This window comes from Arachis hypogaea, chromosome 17 (assembly GCF_003086295.3).
Source record: "Arachis hypogaea cultivar Tifrunner chromosome 17, arahy.Tifrunner.gnm2.J5K5, whole genome shotgun sequence".
In the NCBI taxonomy this organism is placed as follows: Eukaryota; Viridiplantae; Streptophyta; class Magnoliopsida; order Fabales; family Fabaceae; genus Arachis; species Arachis hypogaea.
Genome location: NC_092052.1, coordinates 9,647,997 through 9,664,633, shown reverse-complemented (window position 1 = coordinate 9,664,633; position 16,637 = coordinate 9,647,997). Strand labels below are relative to the sequence as shown.

General features: G+C 34.2%; 2 protein-coding genes across 2 annotated transcripts; both read right to left on the bottom strand.

Annotated features, from left to right (window-relative positions):
- Positions 1–281: 281 nt before the first annotated feature.
- LOC112762750 (uncharacterized) lies at positions 282–1,436 on the bottom strand. The gene has a single exon (XM_025808597.1). It carries the CDS (start codon positions 1,434–1,436, stop codon positions 282–284), a length of 1,155 nt encoding a protein of 384 aa, XP_025664382.1.
- Positions 1,437–9,380: 7,944 nt separating this feature from the next.
- On the bottom strand, positions 9,381–10,708 carry LOC112765117 (uncharacterized protein At3g28850). The gene has a single exon (XM_025810982.3). The coding sequence runs from the start codon at positions 10,377–10,379 to the stop codon at positions 9,612–9,614; it is 768 nt and encodes a 255-aa protein (XP_025666767.1). The 5' UTR covers positions 10,380–10,708; the 3' UTR covers positions 9,381–9,611.
- Positions 10,709–16,637: the final 5,929 nt, after the last annotated feature.

The following is a 16,637-nucleotide window of genomic DNA, read 5'->3' as shown; positions in this document are numbered from 1 at the left end:
ACGATGAGATATCGGAGTTGGCCTGGTGCCGTGGGGAAAGGTCCGACAAGGTCAATCCCCCAGGTGCCGAATGGCCGTTCTGCCGATATGATGCTGAGCTGATGTGGGGCGGCTTGGTGGATGTTGGCGTGCCTTTGACATTTATCGCAGTTTTTCACTAGTTGCATGGAGTCCCGGATGATCGTGGGCCAGAAGTAGCCGGCGCGGATGACTTTTTGGGCAAGGATTTTACCTCCGACGTGGTGGCCGCAACAGCCTTCATGGATTTCGCGTAGTATGTATTACGTGCTCCCGGGCTCGATGCATTTGAGCAGGGGTTGCGAGAATCCACGTTTGTATAGTTGTCCTGCGACGACCGTATAACCGGCGGCCTCCCTTTTTATTCGTTTTCCCTCTTTAGGGTCTTCTGGCAGTGTTCTGTTGAGGAGGTACTGTAGGATGGGGTAGGTCCATGACTTGTGGTGGGAGTGTGTCAGGTGGGTGTCGGCTGTTAGGGATACAGATGGCGTTTTGACGACCTCCTGAATTAGCGATTTGTTGCCGTGTCCTGGTTTGGTGCTAGCAAGTTTAGAGAGGAGGTCGGCTCTGGCGTTTCTTTCCCTGGGTACGTGCTGTATGGTTACCTGGTCGAATTCTTCTTTTAGTTTGTTGACCTTGGCGAGGTATTGTTGTAGTAGGGGATCTCGCGTTTGGTAGTCTCCGTTGATTTGGGAACTGACTACTTGCGAATCCGTGTTGATTTTCAGAACTTTTGCCCCGATTTTGCTGGCTAGGGTTAGGCCTGCCAGGAGGGCCTCGTATTCTGCTTGGTTGTTTGAGACCGGGAAATCGTATCGGACCGATTGTTCGATCACGACGCCGTTTTGGCTTTCCAGAATGACTCCGGCGCCTCCGGAAGTGACGTTCGAGGAGCCGTCGACGTGTAGTTTCCATGACTCGGGAGGGGTGTTTCCTGGGGTCATCTTGGCGATGAAGTCGGCCATGGCCTGTGCTTTGATTGTGTATCGGGGTTCGAACTTGATGTCGAATTGGGATAGTTCGACGGACCATGCTAGCATTCTACCCGCTAGGTCGGGCTTCTGTAGTACCTGTTTGACTGCTTGGTCGATTCGAACCGTTACGGGGTGGGCTTGGAAATATTGTCGCAGGCGTCGGGACGCCGTGAGGAGGGCAAAGGCTAGTTTTTCTAGGCGCGAGTAGCGGGTCTCTGCGTCTTGTAGGACTTTGCTTGTGAAGTATATAGGTTTTTGCTCCTTTTTCTTGTTTTCTCGGATGAGTGCCGCCGCGAGTGTTTCTTCCGTTATGGAGAGGTATAAGTATAGGGTTTCCCCTGTTTGGGGTTTGGCGAGAATTGGTGGTTCCGCCAGGGTTTTCTTGAAGTGTTGGAATGCCGCTTCGCACTCTTCTTTCCACATGAAGGGGGCTCCTTTCTTCATTAGTTTGAAGAAGGGGATTGCTTTTTGGGCTGATGCTCCGAGAAAGCGAGATAGGGCTGTCAGTCGACCGGTGAGCTTTTGAACGTCGCGTAGGTTTTTTGGGCTCGTCGTCTCGAGAATGGCGCGACATTTCTCCGGGTTGGCTTCGACTCCGCGTTTGTGTAATCATGAAGCCGAGGAACTTCCCTGCCTCCATTCCGAAGGCGCACTTTGTTGGGTTGAGTCGCATTTGGTGTCTTCTTAGGGTGTCCATTACGACCTTGAGGTCGCTGATGAGTTGTTCGTCGGAGTCAGTTTTGGCGAGCATGTCGTCTATGTAGACTTCTAGTTTTGTTCCGGATAGGTTCTAGAATATTTTGTTGACGAGCCGTTGGTACGTTGCTCCGGCGTTTTTCAAACCGAAGGGCATGACTGTGTAGCAGTACGTGCCGTCGAGGGTGATGAACGCCGTTTTTTCCTCATCGGGTCGGTGCATGGGTATCTGATTGTAGCCGGAGTATGCGTCCATAAAGCTGAGGTATCGATGTCCGGATGCGGAGTCCACTAGTCCGTCGATGTTCGGCAGGGGAAAGGCGTCTTTTGGGCAGGCTTTGTTGAGGTCCGTATAGTCGACGCACATTCGCCATTTCCCGTTGGATTTCTTTACAAGTACAACGTTTGCCAACCAGGTCGTGTAGGGAAGTTCTCGGATGAAGTTTGCTTCGAGCAGGGCTTGTACTTGTCTCTTGACTTCGGCCGCTCGGTCTGCTGACATTTTTCTTCTTCTTTGTGTTACGGGTTTGGCTTTGGGGTTCACGGCTAGCCGATGGGACATGAAGTCGGGATCTATCCCCGGCATGTCGGCTGGTGTGAAAGCGAACAGGTCTCTGTTTTGTTTTAAAAATTGGGAGAGGTCTTCTTTTAGGTTATAGGGGAGGTTCCTGTTGATGAAGGTGTACTCGTCCTTGGTTTGTCCTATTTGCAGTTTCTCCATGTCGCCTTCCGGTTCGGGTCTAGGTTGGCCGTCTTGTCGAGCGTCTAGGTCGGCTAGGAATATCCCGGCAGCGTCGCGGGATTTTTTCCGTAAAGCCAGGCTGGTGTTGTCGCATTCTGCCGCGACTTCCCGATCTCCATGGATGGTTCCGATGGAGTCGTCCTCCGCTACGAACTTCATAAGGAGGTACTTGGTAAAGATGATGGCCGAGAAGTCATTGATTGTCTTTCTTCCGAGGATGACGTTGTAGGCAGTGGAGTCTTTTAGGACCACGAATTCGGCTAGGATTGTCCTCCTCTTGTTGCCGGTTCCTATGGTGAGAGGGAGTGTGATGGAGCCTTCCGGTTTGAGGAAGTTGTCCCCGAGTCCCGTGACACCGTTGCGGTGCATCTGGAGATTTTCGTCGCGGAGCCCAAGCTTGTCGAAGGCCCCTCGAAAGAGGATGTTGGAATCTGCGCCGGTGTCTACTAGTATTCTTCGGACTAGTCCGGTTCCAATCCTTGCCGAGATTACGAAGGGTGCGTCTTCGGCTGCGGTGCCGTGCTGGCAGTCCTCGGGTAGGAAGGTTATTGCTTTGTTGGTCACGGGAGTTGGGGCTTGGTTTCTGACGGCCATTACTTTAAGGTCTTTTTTTATCGTGGATTTTGACTTGCATGGTGCATCTTTGCCCGTGATGACGTTTACTATGATGGTCGGGTCTTCCTCTGGACTTTCTCTAGGGGGTTGCTTTTGGGTTCTCGGGTTACGTCCTTCTCTCTCCGGTGACCTGTCTTTCTCCGCGCGTCTCGGTTCTCTGATGATTTTGGCAAATTCTGGGAGTTTGCCGTCTCGTATGGCTTGTTCAAGAGCGTCTTTAAGGTCGAAACAATCTTGTGTTTTGTGACCGTAACCTCGGTGGTATTCGCAGTAGAGGGTTTTGTTGCCTCCTGTCCTTTCCTTGAGTTGTCGGGCTTTCGGAATGATGCCTCGATCTGCTATTTGGTGGTATATCTCGGTAATTGGTGCAGTTAGGGGCGTGTAATTAGAGAATTTGCCTATTCTCGGTGGCCGGCTGGTCGGCCTCGGGTGGTCCCGTTGATTTTCTTTGGGTGTTGGGTTATGGTGAAAAGTCGAATTGCCGCGTTGGGTGTTGCCGTGCTGCCGCTTGTTGGCCGCGACGACCTGGCTGACTTCTTCGTCGTTGATGTAGTCTTTGGCGACGTTCTGGATCTCATGCATGGTCCATACCGGTCTGGTGGTGAGGTGTTTGCGAAAATCTTCGTTCATTAGCCCATTGGTCAGGCAAAGGCTTGCGACGGAATCCGTGAGTCCGTCGACCGTTAGGCATTCGTCGTTGAAGCGGTCGAGGTATTTTCTTGTGGATTCGTCTTGTTTTTGTATGACCCCCAGCAAGCTGATGGGGTGTTTGGCTTTAGTGATCCTAGTAGTGAACTGGGCCATGAATTTTCGTGTAATATCGTGGAAACTGGCTATGGATCCGTTAGAGAGGGCGTTGAACTATTTGATCGCTGGCCCGGCGAGGGTTACCGGGAAGGCTCTGCATCGGACCGCGTCGGCCGCTCCTTCTAGGTTCATTCTGGCTTCAAAGGCCGTTAGGTGTTCTTGGGGATCCTTAGTTCCATCGTACTTCATATCGGTAGGTTTGTCGAAGCCTTTGGGGAGTTTTGCTCTTAGGATTCTTTCTGTAAAGGGTGTAGTGCCCATTATTATATGGTCGTTTCTCGTTCGTTTTGTGTCTCGGTGTCGCCGCTCTTCATCTGAGTCGCACTGGTGGCTTAGGTCTCGGGAAGCGCTACGGTTGTGCCTCTTGCTGTATCGCCGTTCTGGCGATTTCTCTCCTCTGTGGTCGCGCGAGGTGCTGCGACCGTTCCTCGTATCATGTCGCCGAGTCGTCGACCTTCCGCGACGAGACTTTGACCGGGAAGTCGCATGGTTTCCGTGTTCGTTATGGAGTCTGTTTCTGGTGGTCAATTTGCCTTCGAGCTCTTGGACCCGGAGGCAGAGATCTTGGATGATTTGAGCTGCTTTGTCTCCCGTGTTCTCGGGGTGTCGCGGTTCCGTAAATATACGGTCGTTTGTGTGGTGGATAGCGCTCATTATCCTAACTTGGTTTGTGACCTCTTGATGTTCTGGGGTCGGATTTCTTGGTCGAGAGTCCTCCCGACTTGAGGAAGCTTCTTCCGGTATGTCCCCCATTCCGATTTAGTCGGCGCAGGTTCCCCACAGACGGCGCCAATGTACAAGATGTCTCTGGTACGGGTTGAGAGATAGATCGGGAACCTGCGGGTCGAGGCGGATGCCGGACCACTTGACTGGAGCGATGGGGGGAGGTACCTGCAAAGACACTCCGATGCTCAAGTCAGAATGGATCTGAGAGGTATAAGGTACGTGGAATGAATGAATACCTGGAGGGACCTGAGTCCTCTATTTATAGGTGATGAAGAATATCTTATCTTATCTTATTTGGCTAAGATAAGGGAGACGTTTGAATTCGAAAGTCGGTTAGGAGTCTGAGAGTGCCGTTTTCGGGCCTTCTAGAAGTGAGGAACGGGTCGGACCCGGAGAACCGGTGTTGGGTTCGGTCTTGGATCCGGGATGGTGGGCCGGATCCGTAACAAAGAGAAAGAGACTATTTCTTTTAGTATCAAGTTTTCATTAAATTATTGAAGAAAAGACAAATTTATCTATTACTTGATCATTTTAGTACTAATCTATGGACAACGAGTCAATAAATACTTTTTTCTATTTTATATTAAGTGTGTTTTTATTTTTATTTTTATTGTAAATTAAGTATCATTTTTTAATTTCAAGTGATTAATTAATTTTTATCTATTATGTCCTTTGTTCTGTAATGTCCTTTCTTCTGTTATAAACAGAAATTTAAAAGACTAAAGAATTAATAAAAAATAATATTAGAGATATTTTATTTTTCTTTTTTTACTGTTTATATTTGTAATAAAATTCTTTTAATACATGTATAAAATAAAAAAAAATATTTAATATAAAATAGAGAGAGTGCTAAATAGGTTGGATAAAGGATTGTTGTAAATTATTCTCTAATATACCAATAATTGATTGATTAGTGAAATCAATTAACCAAATAAAAAAAAGGTTGTAGGAAGTGTGGAAACTTATGTTTACAAGCAATAGTATTAAATAAAAGAGGTTATTAATTTATTATTATAGCAGAGGTGCAGTGGTAACTGCTGACCAAGGGAAGAAGAAAGAAGGCAGCAGCATATAATAAATGCTAGTAGTCCTTAGAGTTAAGGACATGATAAATTTTAGAGTGAATATTCAATTTGGTCTTAATAATTATTTTAAAAAGATTATGAGATTTTTAATAAAAAAATATTTAATTTAATTTTTAAATTTTATTTTTATGAAATTAATTAATTTTTGTGTAAAAATAAATTAAAAAATATTAATACAAAAACTAATTAATTTTATAAAAATAAAATTTAAGAATTAAATAGAATATTTTTTTTGTTAAAAATTTTATTATTTTTTGAAATAATTATCACGACTGTTTAGAGTTTTTCTCTAAATTTTATATAAAGAATAGTTAGTATACACGAGGCGATATGAGATTTCATGAAATGATGAAAGTTTTGGATGCAATTGCAATAATGCCCCCCGTGACTTGACTTTATTTGCTAAATTATAATCATTTCATGAATTCATAAATCACATAACATAACATTGTGTCTCTGTCTGTCTCCCTCATGGACTTGGTAAAAGAAAGGACCCCATTTATCAATCAATTTCATGGCTTTGGCTTTGTGTTGAGACTTGAGAGTTGAGACTTTTCCAGAAAAAAATTACACTCTTAATAGTTTATACTAAAAAACTAAATAATTAAATTTGCATTAGATTTAATTTAATTTAAGGGTTTTTTTTATTTCACACTTTATCTTTTAGTCCACGAGACCAATCAATTATTGCATATATAACATATGATTTAGATTTTTCACACTTATTTAAATGAATAAAAATTTAAGTATTACCTCTAAAATTACATATAGAGTATCCTAAACTTATTAATCGGATCAAAATTAATATAACAAATCCTTTTAATTTAGTAACATATAAAATATGAAAGGAGAGGTTTTATAAAGATACAACAGCCTATAACACATAATTTAGGCTATTTTTAAAAAATTCATTCTTAATAATCTAATATTAGAAAAAAAAAATCGTGAGACCAACCCACTTGTGGAGCACGTAGAAAACAATTACACTCCATTAAGATAAATCCAAAACAAAGAGACTCATCAAATGTCATATTCTTTTTTGCTGGCGAGCTTTGATGGAATTTTGGTTCAACCAATCTTTTCTGTTTACTTCTTATATAAAGACAATTACGTGCTACTTTTCTTTTGTGTTCATTCTAGGAAGTTTTCGCGTAGCAAAATCTTCCACTTTATAACTGGATGAAATTACTTGAAAACAAGCTATGTTAGTAAGATAATCAATTAAACTTTTATAGAATAATCGTTATTTTATATTGGAATCAGTCAGATAAAGATATGCCAAAAATATTTTTTTTAAATATTTTTTAAAAATATTTTTAAATAATTAAAATTTAATACATATAATCGATTAAATTATGTTATTTTTATTAAAATTAGATAGGACAAATTAATTTAGCCAAAAAGCTAATAAATTAATTTTGAACTGGTCTAAATTAATATTTTATTTTTATAAAAAGTAACTACACTATTTCTATTATAAAAAATAACTAAAATACTATATATATATATATATATATATAATAGAAGTTTTTTAGTCATTTTCTATAATAAGGATATTGTAGTTATTTTCTATAAAAAAAATAATATTAATTTAAACCAATTTAAAATTTAATTTATTATTTTTTCAGTCAAATTAATTTGTCAGATTTAATTTTAACAAAAATTAACACAATTTAATCAATTATATATATATATATATATATATATGTTAAATTTTAATTATTAAAAAATATCTTAAAAAAATATTTTAGATATGTTTATGTAAGTGACTCCCATTTTATACAATTGGAAGATACAAAGTTACTTTCATGACCTCTTTTTTTCCCTTTAAATGAAAAGACCAGTAAAAATGAAAATGAAAAGACAAATTTACCTTCCATTTAACCAATCTTGTAAATACTCTCATTCGGGTTAAATTAAGACAAATAAGTAGATTTTTCAGTGATTACGGTTTAAAATTCAAAAAGAAATTATAGCTACAAGTACAACATAGTTTTCTATCTACTAACGTGTTGATCCCTTAAAATTTTGAGTTTGAATTTTAAAATTCAAATCTTTATATACGCACATGTATTATGTATAGTCGTATCCTTGGTACTTTGTCGAAGTATTATTTTCGCCGTCAAAATTTAAACTAAAAGTGTAACATACTCAAGTATATTATAACTTACAAGTAAGACCGAAATGAAAGCAATGAAGATTGTTACTCTAACTACATTCCCACTAATTAGTAATTACCAGCATCATGTTTATGATCAACTACTTCATAAGCGGCTAAGCGCAGACGCGGAACAAGTCATAAAACTGATGACAAAAGCCACCGATTCAATACACTAATGTAACTAATTTATATCCCAGGTAACATTAGTCTTTTATTTTGAATTAAGAAGATGGCCAAGATTCTCATACGAAGTTAATAATTAAAAATTATTTAATAATAATTTAGTCAAATATATCAAATTATTTAATAATTTTTAATTAATAATTTTACATAAAATTAACTACAAGTCACACTATTCTTGCTTGAGGTTTAAATTTTGGTGGAGGGCGAAGGGTTATGTAATGTCAGAAACAATACGTACCTGAGGCCTAAGCCAGCATTTAATTTACCTATATGGCTATATCTCCAGACAATGGTCAAGAAGGATATTATGAGCAATACTTTAAAGTTAAATTAGTCAAATTTTTTTGTTTGGACAAATTAGTTTTTAAGAAAACGATAATTTGGACTCAGATTCTTTTTAAGATATTAGACAAATTGGCTTTAAATAAAATAAAATAACAAAATAATTCTTAGTATTTCTTAACATGTGACAAATTAGTCATTCGTTTTTTCAAAAAGAGTAATGTAATAGAGAAATTAAATTATTTAAAATTTTTTAAGAAGTAAAAGATTAATTTGTCCTTTTTTTTATTAGAAGACTAGTTTGTTTAATATTCTAGAAAAATTGGGATTTTTTTTTTTTTTGGTGACTAGAAAAATCGGGATTAATTTGTCAAGAACTAATTTATCCAGACAAAAAATTATTAGAAATTAATTTAAAATTTTACTAGATATTATTTGTCTAAATTTCCTCATTCAATTGAGGAACTCAAAGGGGACGGACAGTGGGTCACATACAAGCTTCAAAGCGCAGGCAAAATAAGAAATGATCTTAAATAGTTAAAATTTGTGCCGCAAATAAGAGAAGTATTATTGTATTCATATAATCATATCTTTCTTCATACCCATTAGCTACTTAACTCTCTTCTTTTTTCTGGTCAGAGTGAGAAATTAGGGATTTTGTAACATCATAGATAGATAACACTTTTAGTAACACTTTTGAACCCTAACTCTAGCTACTTTTTTTTTTGGACATACCTAACTCTAGCTACTTAACTTTAGTTATCATCATCAATGATTTGTTGACAACAAAAGAGAAATGAGTTGGCTCAATATGCAAAAGTGAACGACTTATAAATGCTCCAAAAACAAGGAAACATAGAATTGGGCCAGAGCCTAAACAGAGTCCAACGTGCCTTTGCTTCCCAGTTCCCACCTCCTAGAATTGGTCTTGCCCCAAAATTAAACCCTAAAAAGTTACTTACGAGCACTCTTTTGAATTAGTGCGTGACACAGGGTTCAAAATTTGGCATTCACCAACCAGACATAACTTTGAAGTCATGTTCCCCGCTCATGAGTCTGCCACAAAAAGTTCCCTCTGCTAATGGTGCATATAGTCATGTACTGTTACTCCATGTGATCATTAATGTCCATGCAACATAAATTATAACAAATCAAAGCTGGCTCCTAAATAATTTATGCCTTAGAAATTGAAATCACACGCTAACGCTAAATTCGTACACTAGTTTATTTATCAACAAATTAAAACAGTTAACTATTCCCCTTTTTTTGTTGGGGATTTTCTCTGAGTAGTTGTGAGCTGAGCTGTAAGTAACTAAGCATAATTATTTGGTGTGGCGCGGGTGCACGAAGAAGCATGTGGGGCACCTAATCAAGCCGTTGGCGTTGCAAGATGAACAGCTCCTGAACCCGCCGTTCTTCTCTGCAAAGATCTTGTGGCTACCGCTACACTCCTCGCACACCACGAATCTGAAACCGCCGCACTGATCGCAGCAACTGTTGATCTGATTTGACTTCGGCAACCGTTCAATCAGCCGCTGCAGATCGCCACTCTCATGGAGCTGCCGGACGTCGTCAGCTCCGCCGACGTACTCGCCGCCGATGAAAACCCTAGGGAGCGTCGCGCTCTTGCGGCCGAGGATGGAGTTGAGCTCGTCGCGGAACCTGTCGTCGATAGAGACGTCGCGCTCGTCGACTGCGACGCGGAAGTTCCGGAGGATCGATCTGACGGCGCGGCAGTCGTCGAAGGTGCGGCGAACGACGCGTAGGCTGGTGAAGTAGATGACGACGCCACGGTCAAGGCCAGGAGGCAATGTAGCCTGTGGTGGCGGCGGCGGAAGGGAAGCGCGTGAGCCAAACGCTCGGAGGACGGAGGTGGAGATGCGGATTCTGCGGAAGAGTGAAGAGGATCTAGGTGAAGGAGCGAGCCTGCTTCCGCGTTCGAGTTGTTCTTCTTCTTGGAGGAGTTTCTGGATGTCTTTGAATGAGGAGCAGGAAAAGCTGAGGGAGCGAGCTCCGGAATGCGACGGCGACGGAGATGGTGGCGGCGTGGTGCGGACGCGGCTCGGCGAGCTCAGCCACGGTGGCCACATGGAGCGGTGAAGTGTGAGATAACAGAAAGTGGTTTCGGGGAAAAGGATAGCGCGTGTGTGTAGAGAGAAAAGGTTTTGTGTTTGTGAAAGGGATGAACTGATGAAGAGAAAAAGAAGGGGATTGGATTGGCATTGATTTAAGGGTATAAATGGAAAATGGGTTATTATGGTGCGGGTCACTCATTCATAACCCTACCTAGTGCAGAGCATGTGCGATTTTGTATGTTTAATACTTATTTTTAGTGAGCTATTTGTACAGTTTTTTTTTTTAGTGCTTTTTGGGGAAATTTATTATTTATTAACAAATTAACATTGATTTAGTCACCAAAAAAAATTAACATTGATTTACAGTGGGAAAGGTAATAAATAAATTACAAATAAACAATCACAAGTTGCTACCTTGTGATCATTTTAGTCAAATGTAATGCGAACGGGTGAGAGAGAGGTTAGGTTCAAATTTTGAAAAGATTGGAGAGGGAAAAAAAGGAGGAAAGGAAACTAATATGCAACCATTTCTCTTTTTTGAAAGATATTGTTTTACTCAGAAAATTAAATATTAAATGGAAAAGAAATATTAAATTATTATTAAAATATATTATTTTTTATCATTAATTAACTATTAATGTTTAAAAGTATGAGTTAAAGTACGTTATTAGATTATTAAACTAAAAAAATTGAATTGATAACTAAAAATGATAGTTAAAAATAGGGCAAAAAACCATTATAAGCCAATGCCATCTAGAATTTACGTATATAAGCCAAATTGAAAATGGTTTCAGTAATGCGCCAGAACGTATATTAATATAAATCAAACCAACGTGGTTCGAACTGCATTTGTTAGTAATTCGAACCAGTGCAGTTCGAATTACATGTTGACTGTTGTTAATAAATCGAACCAAGATGGTTCGAACTTCAAGTGCATATAATTCGAACCAGTGTGATTCGAATTATAAAGAGAGAAAGCTGACAAAGTAATTCGAACCAGGATGGTTCGAATTAAACCAACCATAATTCGAGAAAAAATTAATAATTTATTAAAAAAAAGTATTAAAAAATTTATTAAAAAAATTAATAATTAAAAAATTAAAAAAATATATATTTTTATTTCATACGTTAAAAAAAGCTAACAAAATATTTAATTACGAGACTTCTTTAAAATATTAATGAGCTATCAATTCGAATTCCATACCATACTTTTCTGTCCATTTTTAATAGTTCATGAATATTTTTTAATAAATTTTTTTAATAATTTTTTTTAAATTATACTACAAAAAATATTTTATCCTATGCAAAATAATTTTAAAAAATGGCTTAAAAAATGTTAGGAGTACTATAAAAATTTGTAATGTTATAATAACTTAGGTAAATACATGCATGTACTCAAATTTTAAATAAAATACTCTACATAGTCAATAATAATTTAGAAATGAAAGAAAATATTTTATTCCATACAAAATAATTAAAAAATATATTTTATTCTATACAAAATAATTTTAAAAAATGGCTTAAAAGATGTTATGAGTACTATAAAAGTTTGTAATATTCTAGTGATTTAGATAAATACATGATAAAAATATTTTTTCTCTAATTTCTAAATTATTAGTGACTATGTGGAGTATTTCTTTAATGTCCTAAGTGGACATTACAAATTTTTATAGTACTTCTAACATCTTTTAAGCCATTTTTTAAATTATTTTGCATAGAATAAAATATTTTTTTGTGGTAAAATATAAATAAATTTATTAAAAAATATTCATGAGCTATCAATAATGGGCAGAAGAGTATTGTATAGAATTCGAATTGCTCACCATATAATTTGAATCAGAGTAATTCGAACTTCCCTATGCGTAATTCGAATCATGTAATATCTCACCATATAATTTAAATAATTTTATTAAAAAATTATCATGAATATTTTTTAATTAATTTATTTAAATTATACCATAAAAAATATTTTATTCTATGCAAAATAATTTAAAAAATGGCTTAAAAGATGTTAGAAGTACTATAAAAATTTGTAATGTCCTAATGACTTAGGACATTAAAGAAATACTCCACATAGTCACTAATAATTTAGAAATTAGAGAAAAAATATTTTTATCATGTATTTACCTAAATCACTAGAATATTACAAACTTTTATAGTACTCATAACATCTTTTAAGCCATTTTTTAAAATTATTTTGTATAGAATAAAATATATTTTTTAATTATTTTGTATGGAATAAAATATTTTCTTTCATTTCTAAATTATTATTGACTATGTAGAGTATTTTATTTAAAATTTGAGTACATGCATGTATTTACCTAAGTTATTATAACATTACAAATTTTTATAGTACTCCTAACATTTTTTAAGCCATTTTTTTAAATTATTTTGCATAGGATAAAATATTTTTTGTAGTATAATTTAAAAAAATTTATTAAAAAAATTTATTAAAAAATATTCATGAACTATTAAAAATGGACAGAAAATTATTGTATGGAATTCGAATTGATAGCTCATTAATATTTTAAAGAAGTCTCGTAATTAAATATTTTGTTAGCTTTTTTTTAACGTATGAAATAAAAATATATATTTTTTTAATTTTTAAATTATTAATTTTTTTAATAAATTTTTTAATACTTTTTTTTAATAAATTATTAATTTTTTCTCAAATTATGGTTGGTTTAATTCGAACCATCCTGGTTCGAATTACTTTGTCAGCTTTCTCTCTCTATAATTCGAACCACCCTAGTTCAAATTATATGCACTTGAAGTTCGAACCATCTTGGTTCGATTTATTAACAACAGTCAACATGTAATTCGAACTGCACTGGTTCGAATTACTAACAAATGCAGTTCAAACCACGTTGGTTCGATTTATATTAATATACGTTCTGGCGCATTACTGAAACCATTTTCGATTTGGCTTATATACGTAAATTCTAATGGCATTGGTTTATAATGGTTTTTTGCCCTTAAAAATAATAAATTTTGATGGTCTTCTATCAATTTTTTAAAATGAAATATGTATACAAAATGATTTAATTTTGATATCTTTATAAGACAATTTTTTGGAAATTTTTCGAATATATCTATAAAATTTAAGAACATTGATAATCGTTAGTTGTTCAAAGCTAAGATAAATTGTGTATCTCTCTAATTAAAATCGTCATGTATTTTATATTTTTTAAAGTAAATTAAACTTTCATTAAAATTATGATCAAATCGTAAATGTCGAGGGCACAAATAGTACTAATTCTCTTGTAAATACATATATTGAAGAAAATTTCTAAAAATCATATATATTCAATAGTTTACTATTTTAAATATCTTATGAATAAAGTAACAAGATTAAATATCATTAATAGTATAAAATTATTTGTATATTATCAATATATTGAAATATGTTTATCGTTGTTTTTTATACCTTTGTCAATATAAAATTATTTTTATAACTTTAAATATTATTTTTAAAGGTATTCAAGTTAATTTTATATATTAAAAATGATAAAAAAAAATTTGTAATTTTCTAAGAAGAATATATAGTATTTATTATAAGTTTTGTTTCTAACAAAAAAATATTATTGTATTAAAATAAATCTCGATAAAAGTAGTATGTTTAATTTTAAGGATATTATTAATATAATTTTTATTTAGAAAATAATTATGAAATAATATATCTTAATTTTATCCTCAATATTTTTATTTTATTTTAATTTTATCCTTAATATTTGATTTTATTTATTTCAATTATATACTTAAGTAGTTAAGTTGGACAATATATAAAAATTCTACATTAATATATTACTGATACATTATCTTAGGATTGTCAAGTGTTAGTGACATGACAGTTATCATCACGTTATTATCTCTGTTACTTAGTGTTTGTTTTGGGGTATTGAGATAGATTGAATCAATATTATATTTGTTAGTTCAGAGATTGATACTAAAATTTTTGTCTTTATCTCTAAAATTTCAGTATGTCAGTACCTCCAAAAAGTAGGAATACAGGAGACTAAAATTTTTAAAGATTGAGACTGAAACTTTAATAACATTTTATACCTAAAATACCTTCATTTCAATTAATTAATTATAATTTTACCCTTTGTGCAAATTAAATTAGAGTTTCATTTTTGTTTCAATTTCTGTCTCCCATTTTGCACCAAACAGAATACTGAGATTTATTTTAATCTCTATCTCTTATTCTCAGTCTCTCGTCTCAGTTTTTCGGTCTCTATCTCTCCACCAAAACTATCTTAACGATGTTAACCCTCAAAGTTATAATTAAAACATCTTTAAAACATTAGGGACGCGATTAAAGTAAATTAAATATTAAGAATATTTAAAATATTTAAAAAATCCTAAAAAAAATTAAAAAGATTTTCATATTTTTTATTTTTACATAGAATTATATGGAAGGTTTTTTTTTTTTCATCTTGATCGTGTAAAAAACAAAATATAGGGTTTGTTTATACGTGCAATTGACAGAAGTGTTTTTTTTTTCAAAAGTATAAAATTAATAAATATATTTATAGAAGTAATTTCTAGTGTAAAATTACAATCATGATCAAATATAACATGATATATTTAAATTAAAAGGTATAATTTAAAATAGATATACACATACTTGTGTTTGTATATATTAATTCAATTTTTTATGTAGTAGTTAAAAAATTATATTTTTAAAATAAATATTTTTTTTTTCAACATATGTTTTCAGAACACATTTTAAAAACTATAAAAAATATTTTACTAAGATAATAAAAAAAAATTTAATACACTAAATACATCAAAATATAAAAACTTCTTATTATTATATTATTATAATATACCTTTAATACACAAGATAATTAAATTATTTTAAAAATCAGAAAATTAAATTTTTAATTATAATTTTTTAGATTTGAATTCTCTTAATTTTAAATTTTACTTTAGAGAGTAAAATATGATTTATCATTATTTATTTCATAGATAGAACTAAAAAAAATATTCAATAATAAAAAATTTTATTTTATTCTTTAAAATAAAAATTTAAAATTTAAAGAATTCAAATTCTAACTTTTTTTTTCAAGTTTTCTTTCTCTATAATCGCTTTTATTTATGACAAAAGTAGGTGTAAAAAGCACAAAAAAATCTGTTTACTTTTTAGTTTCACTTTTTTTCAAAAGTATAAATAAACAATTCATTAAATAGAATAAATATTTATTTAAAAAATATATATTTTTATCTGAAAAACGCAAACAACTAAGTGATAGAACTATTTCCTCAATATGCGGTGCGACTTTATTTTTCTATTTCTATTCGCGGTGCAAACCTAAATGCCAATAGCCACTGTATTTTTTATTATTACGTATTGATTGATTATTCATTATTGAAATGCCACTGCATTTGTCATTTGAATGCTTCTGAATTTGTGTCAAACCAACGTTTCCTATACTATAATAAATATAATAAGGTGTGACCAGCACTGCTCTTCATTGATTTTTCAAGAAACAGTTATTGACTACACTTCTTTCTTTAAGTTGCAATAACAATTATAATTCAGAGTTTGACACTCCTATCTCGTGCATGCCACTAGACACGTGCTATTAACTTGTAATGATAGCATACATGTATTTGAGTTGTGCATGTCTGGAAATTACGGTGTCCGTGTCGGCATGGCCAGACCCAGAAGCCAGTGCAATCAACTGTATTAACTATTAAGCTTCAAGTTACATTACATTATAAAGCAAACTTCTTTTTTGGTAGAAATTATACGGCAAACTATAAAAAGTTTAAAACCCAGAAAAATAAATTGATAGTCCGGCTCCGGCCATACAAATCAATTCATGTCGAATCGAATCAAAGAAAGAATGAAGCACCAATCTCTCTCTCTCTTTTCTGCCGGATCTCATACGTTTTCATTTTATTCTCACTTATGGCACATTGTTGTAATTCTAATGATTAAAATGATTTAATTTTTTAAATTAATATAAATATAATAATAAATTAAATTAGGCTTTCTGTAGTTAGATAATAATCTACTACAAAATTATTTGTCACATATTATTGTTTAACAGATTAAATAATTAATTTTTTGAGACTATTTTTATTATTATCTGCATCTAGCTGAAAAGGCGTTCCACTTTTTGGATCCATACGTTCGGCAGTTTATTAGTGTTTGTTTCTCATTCCTCTATTTAACACCGTCCAAAAAGGCCATCTTCTATTTCAGCCCAAAAGAATTTGTTTCTCATAGTGCTGAGTGCTGAACGATTCACCAATGGTTCTCTC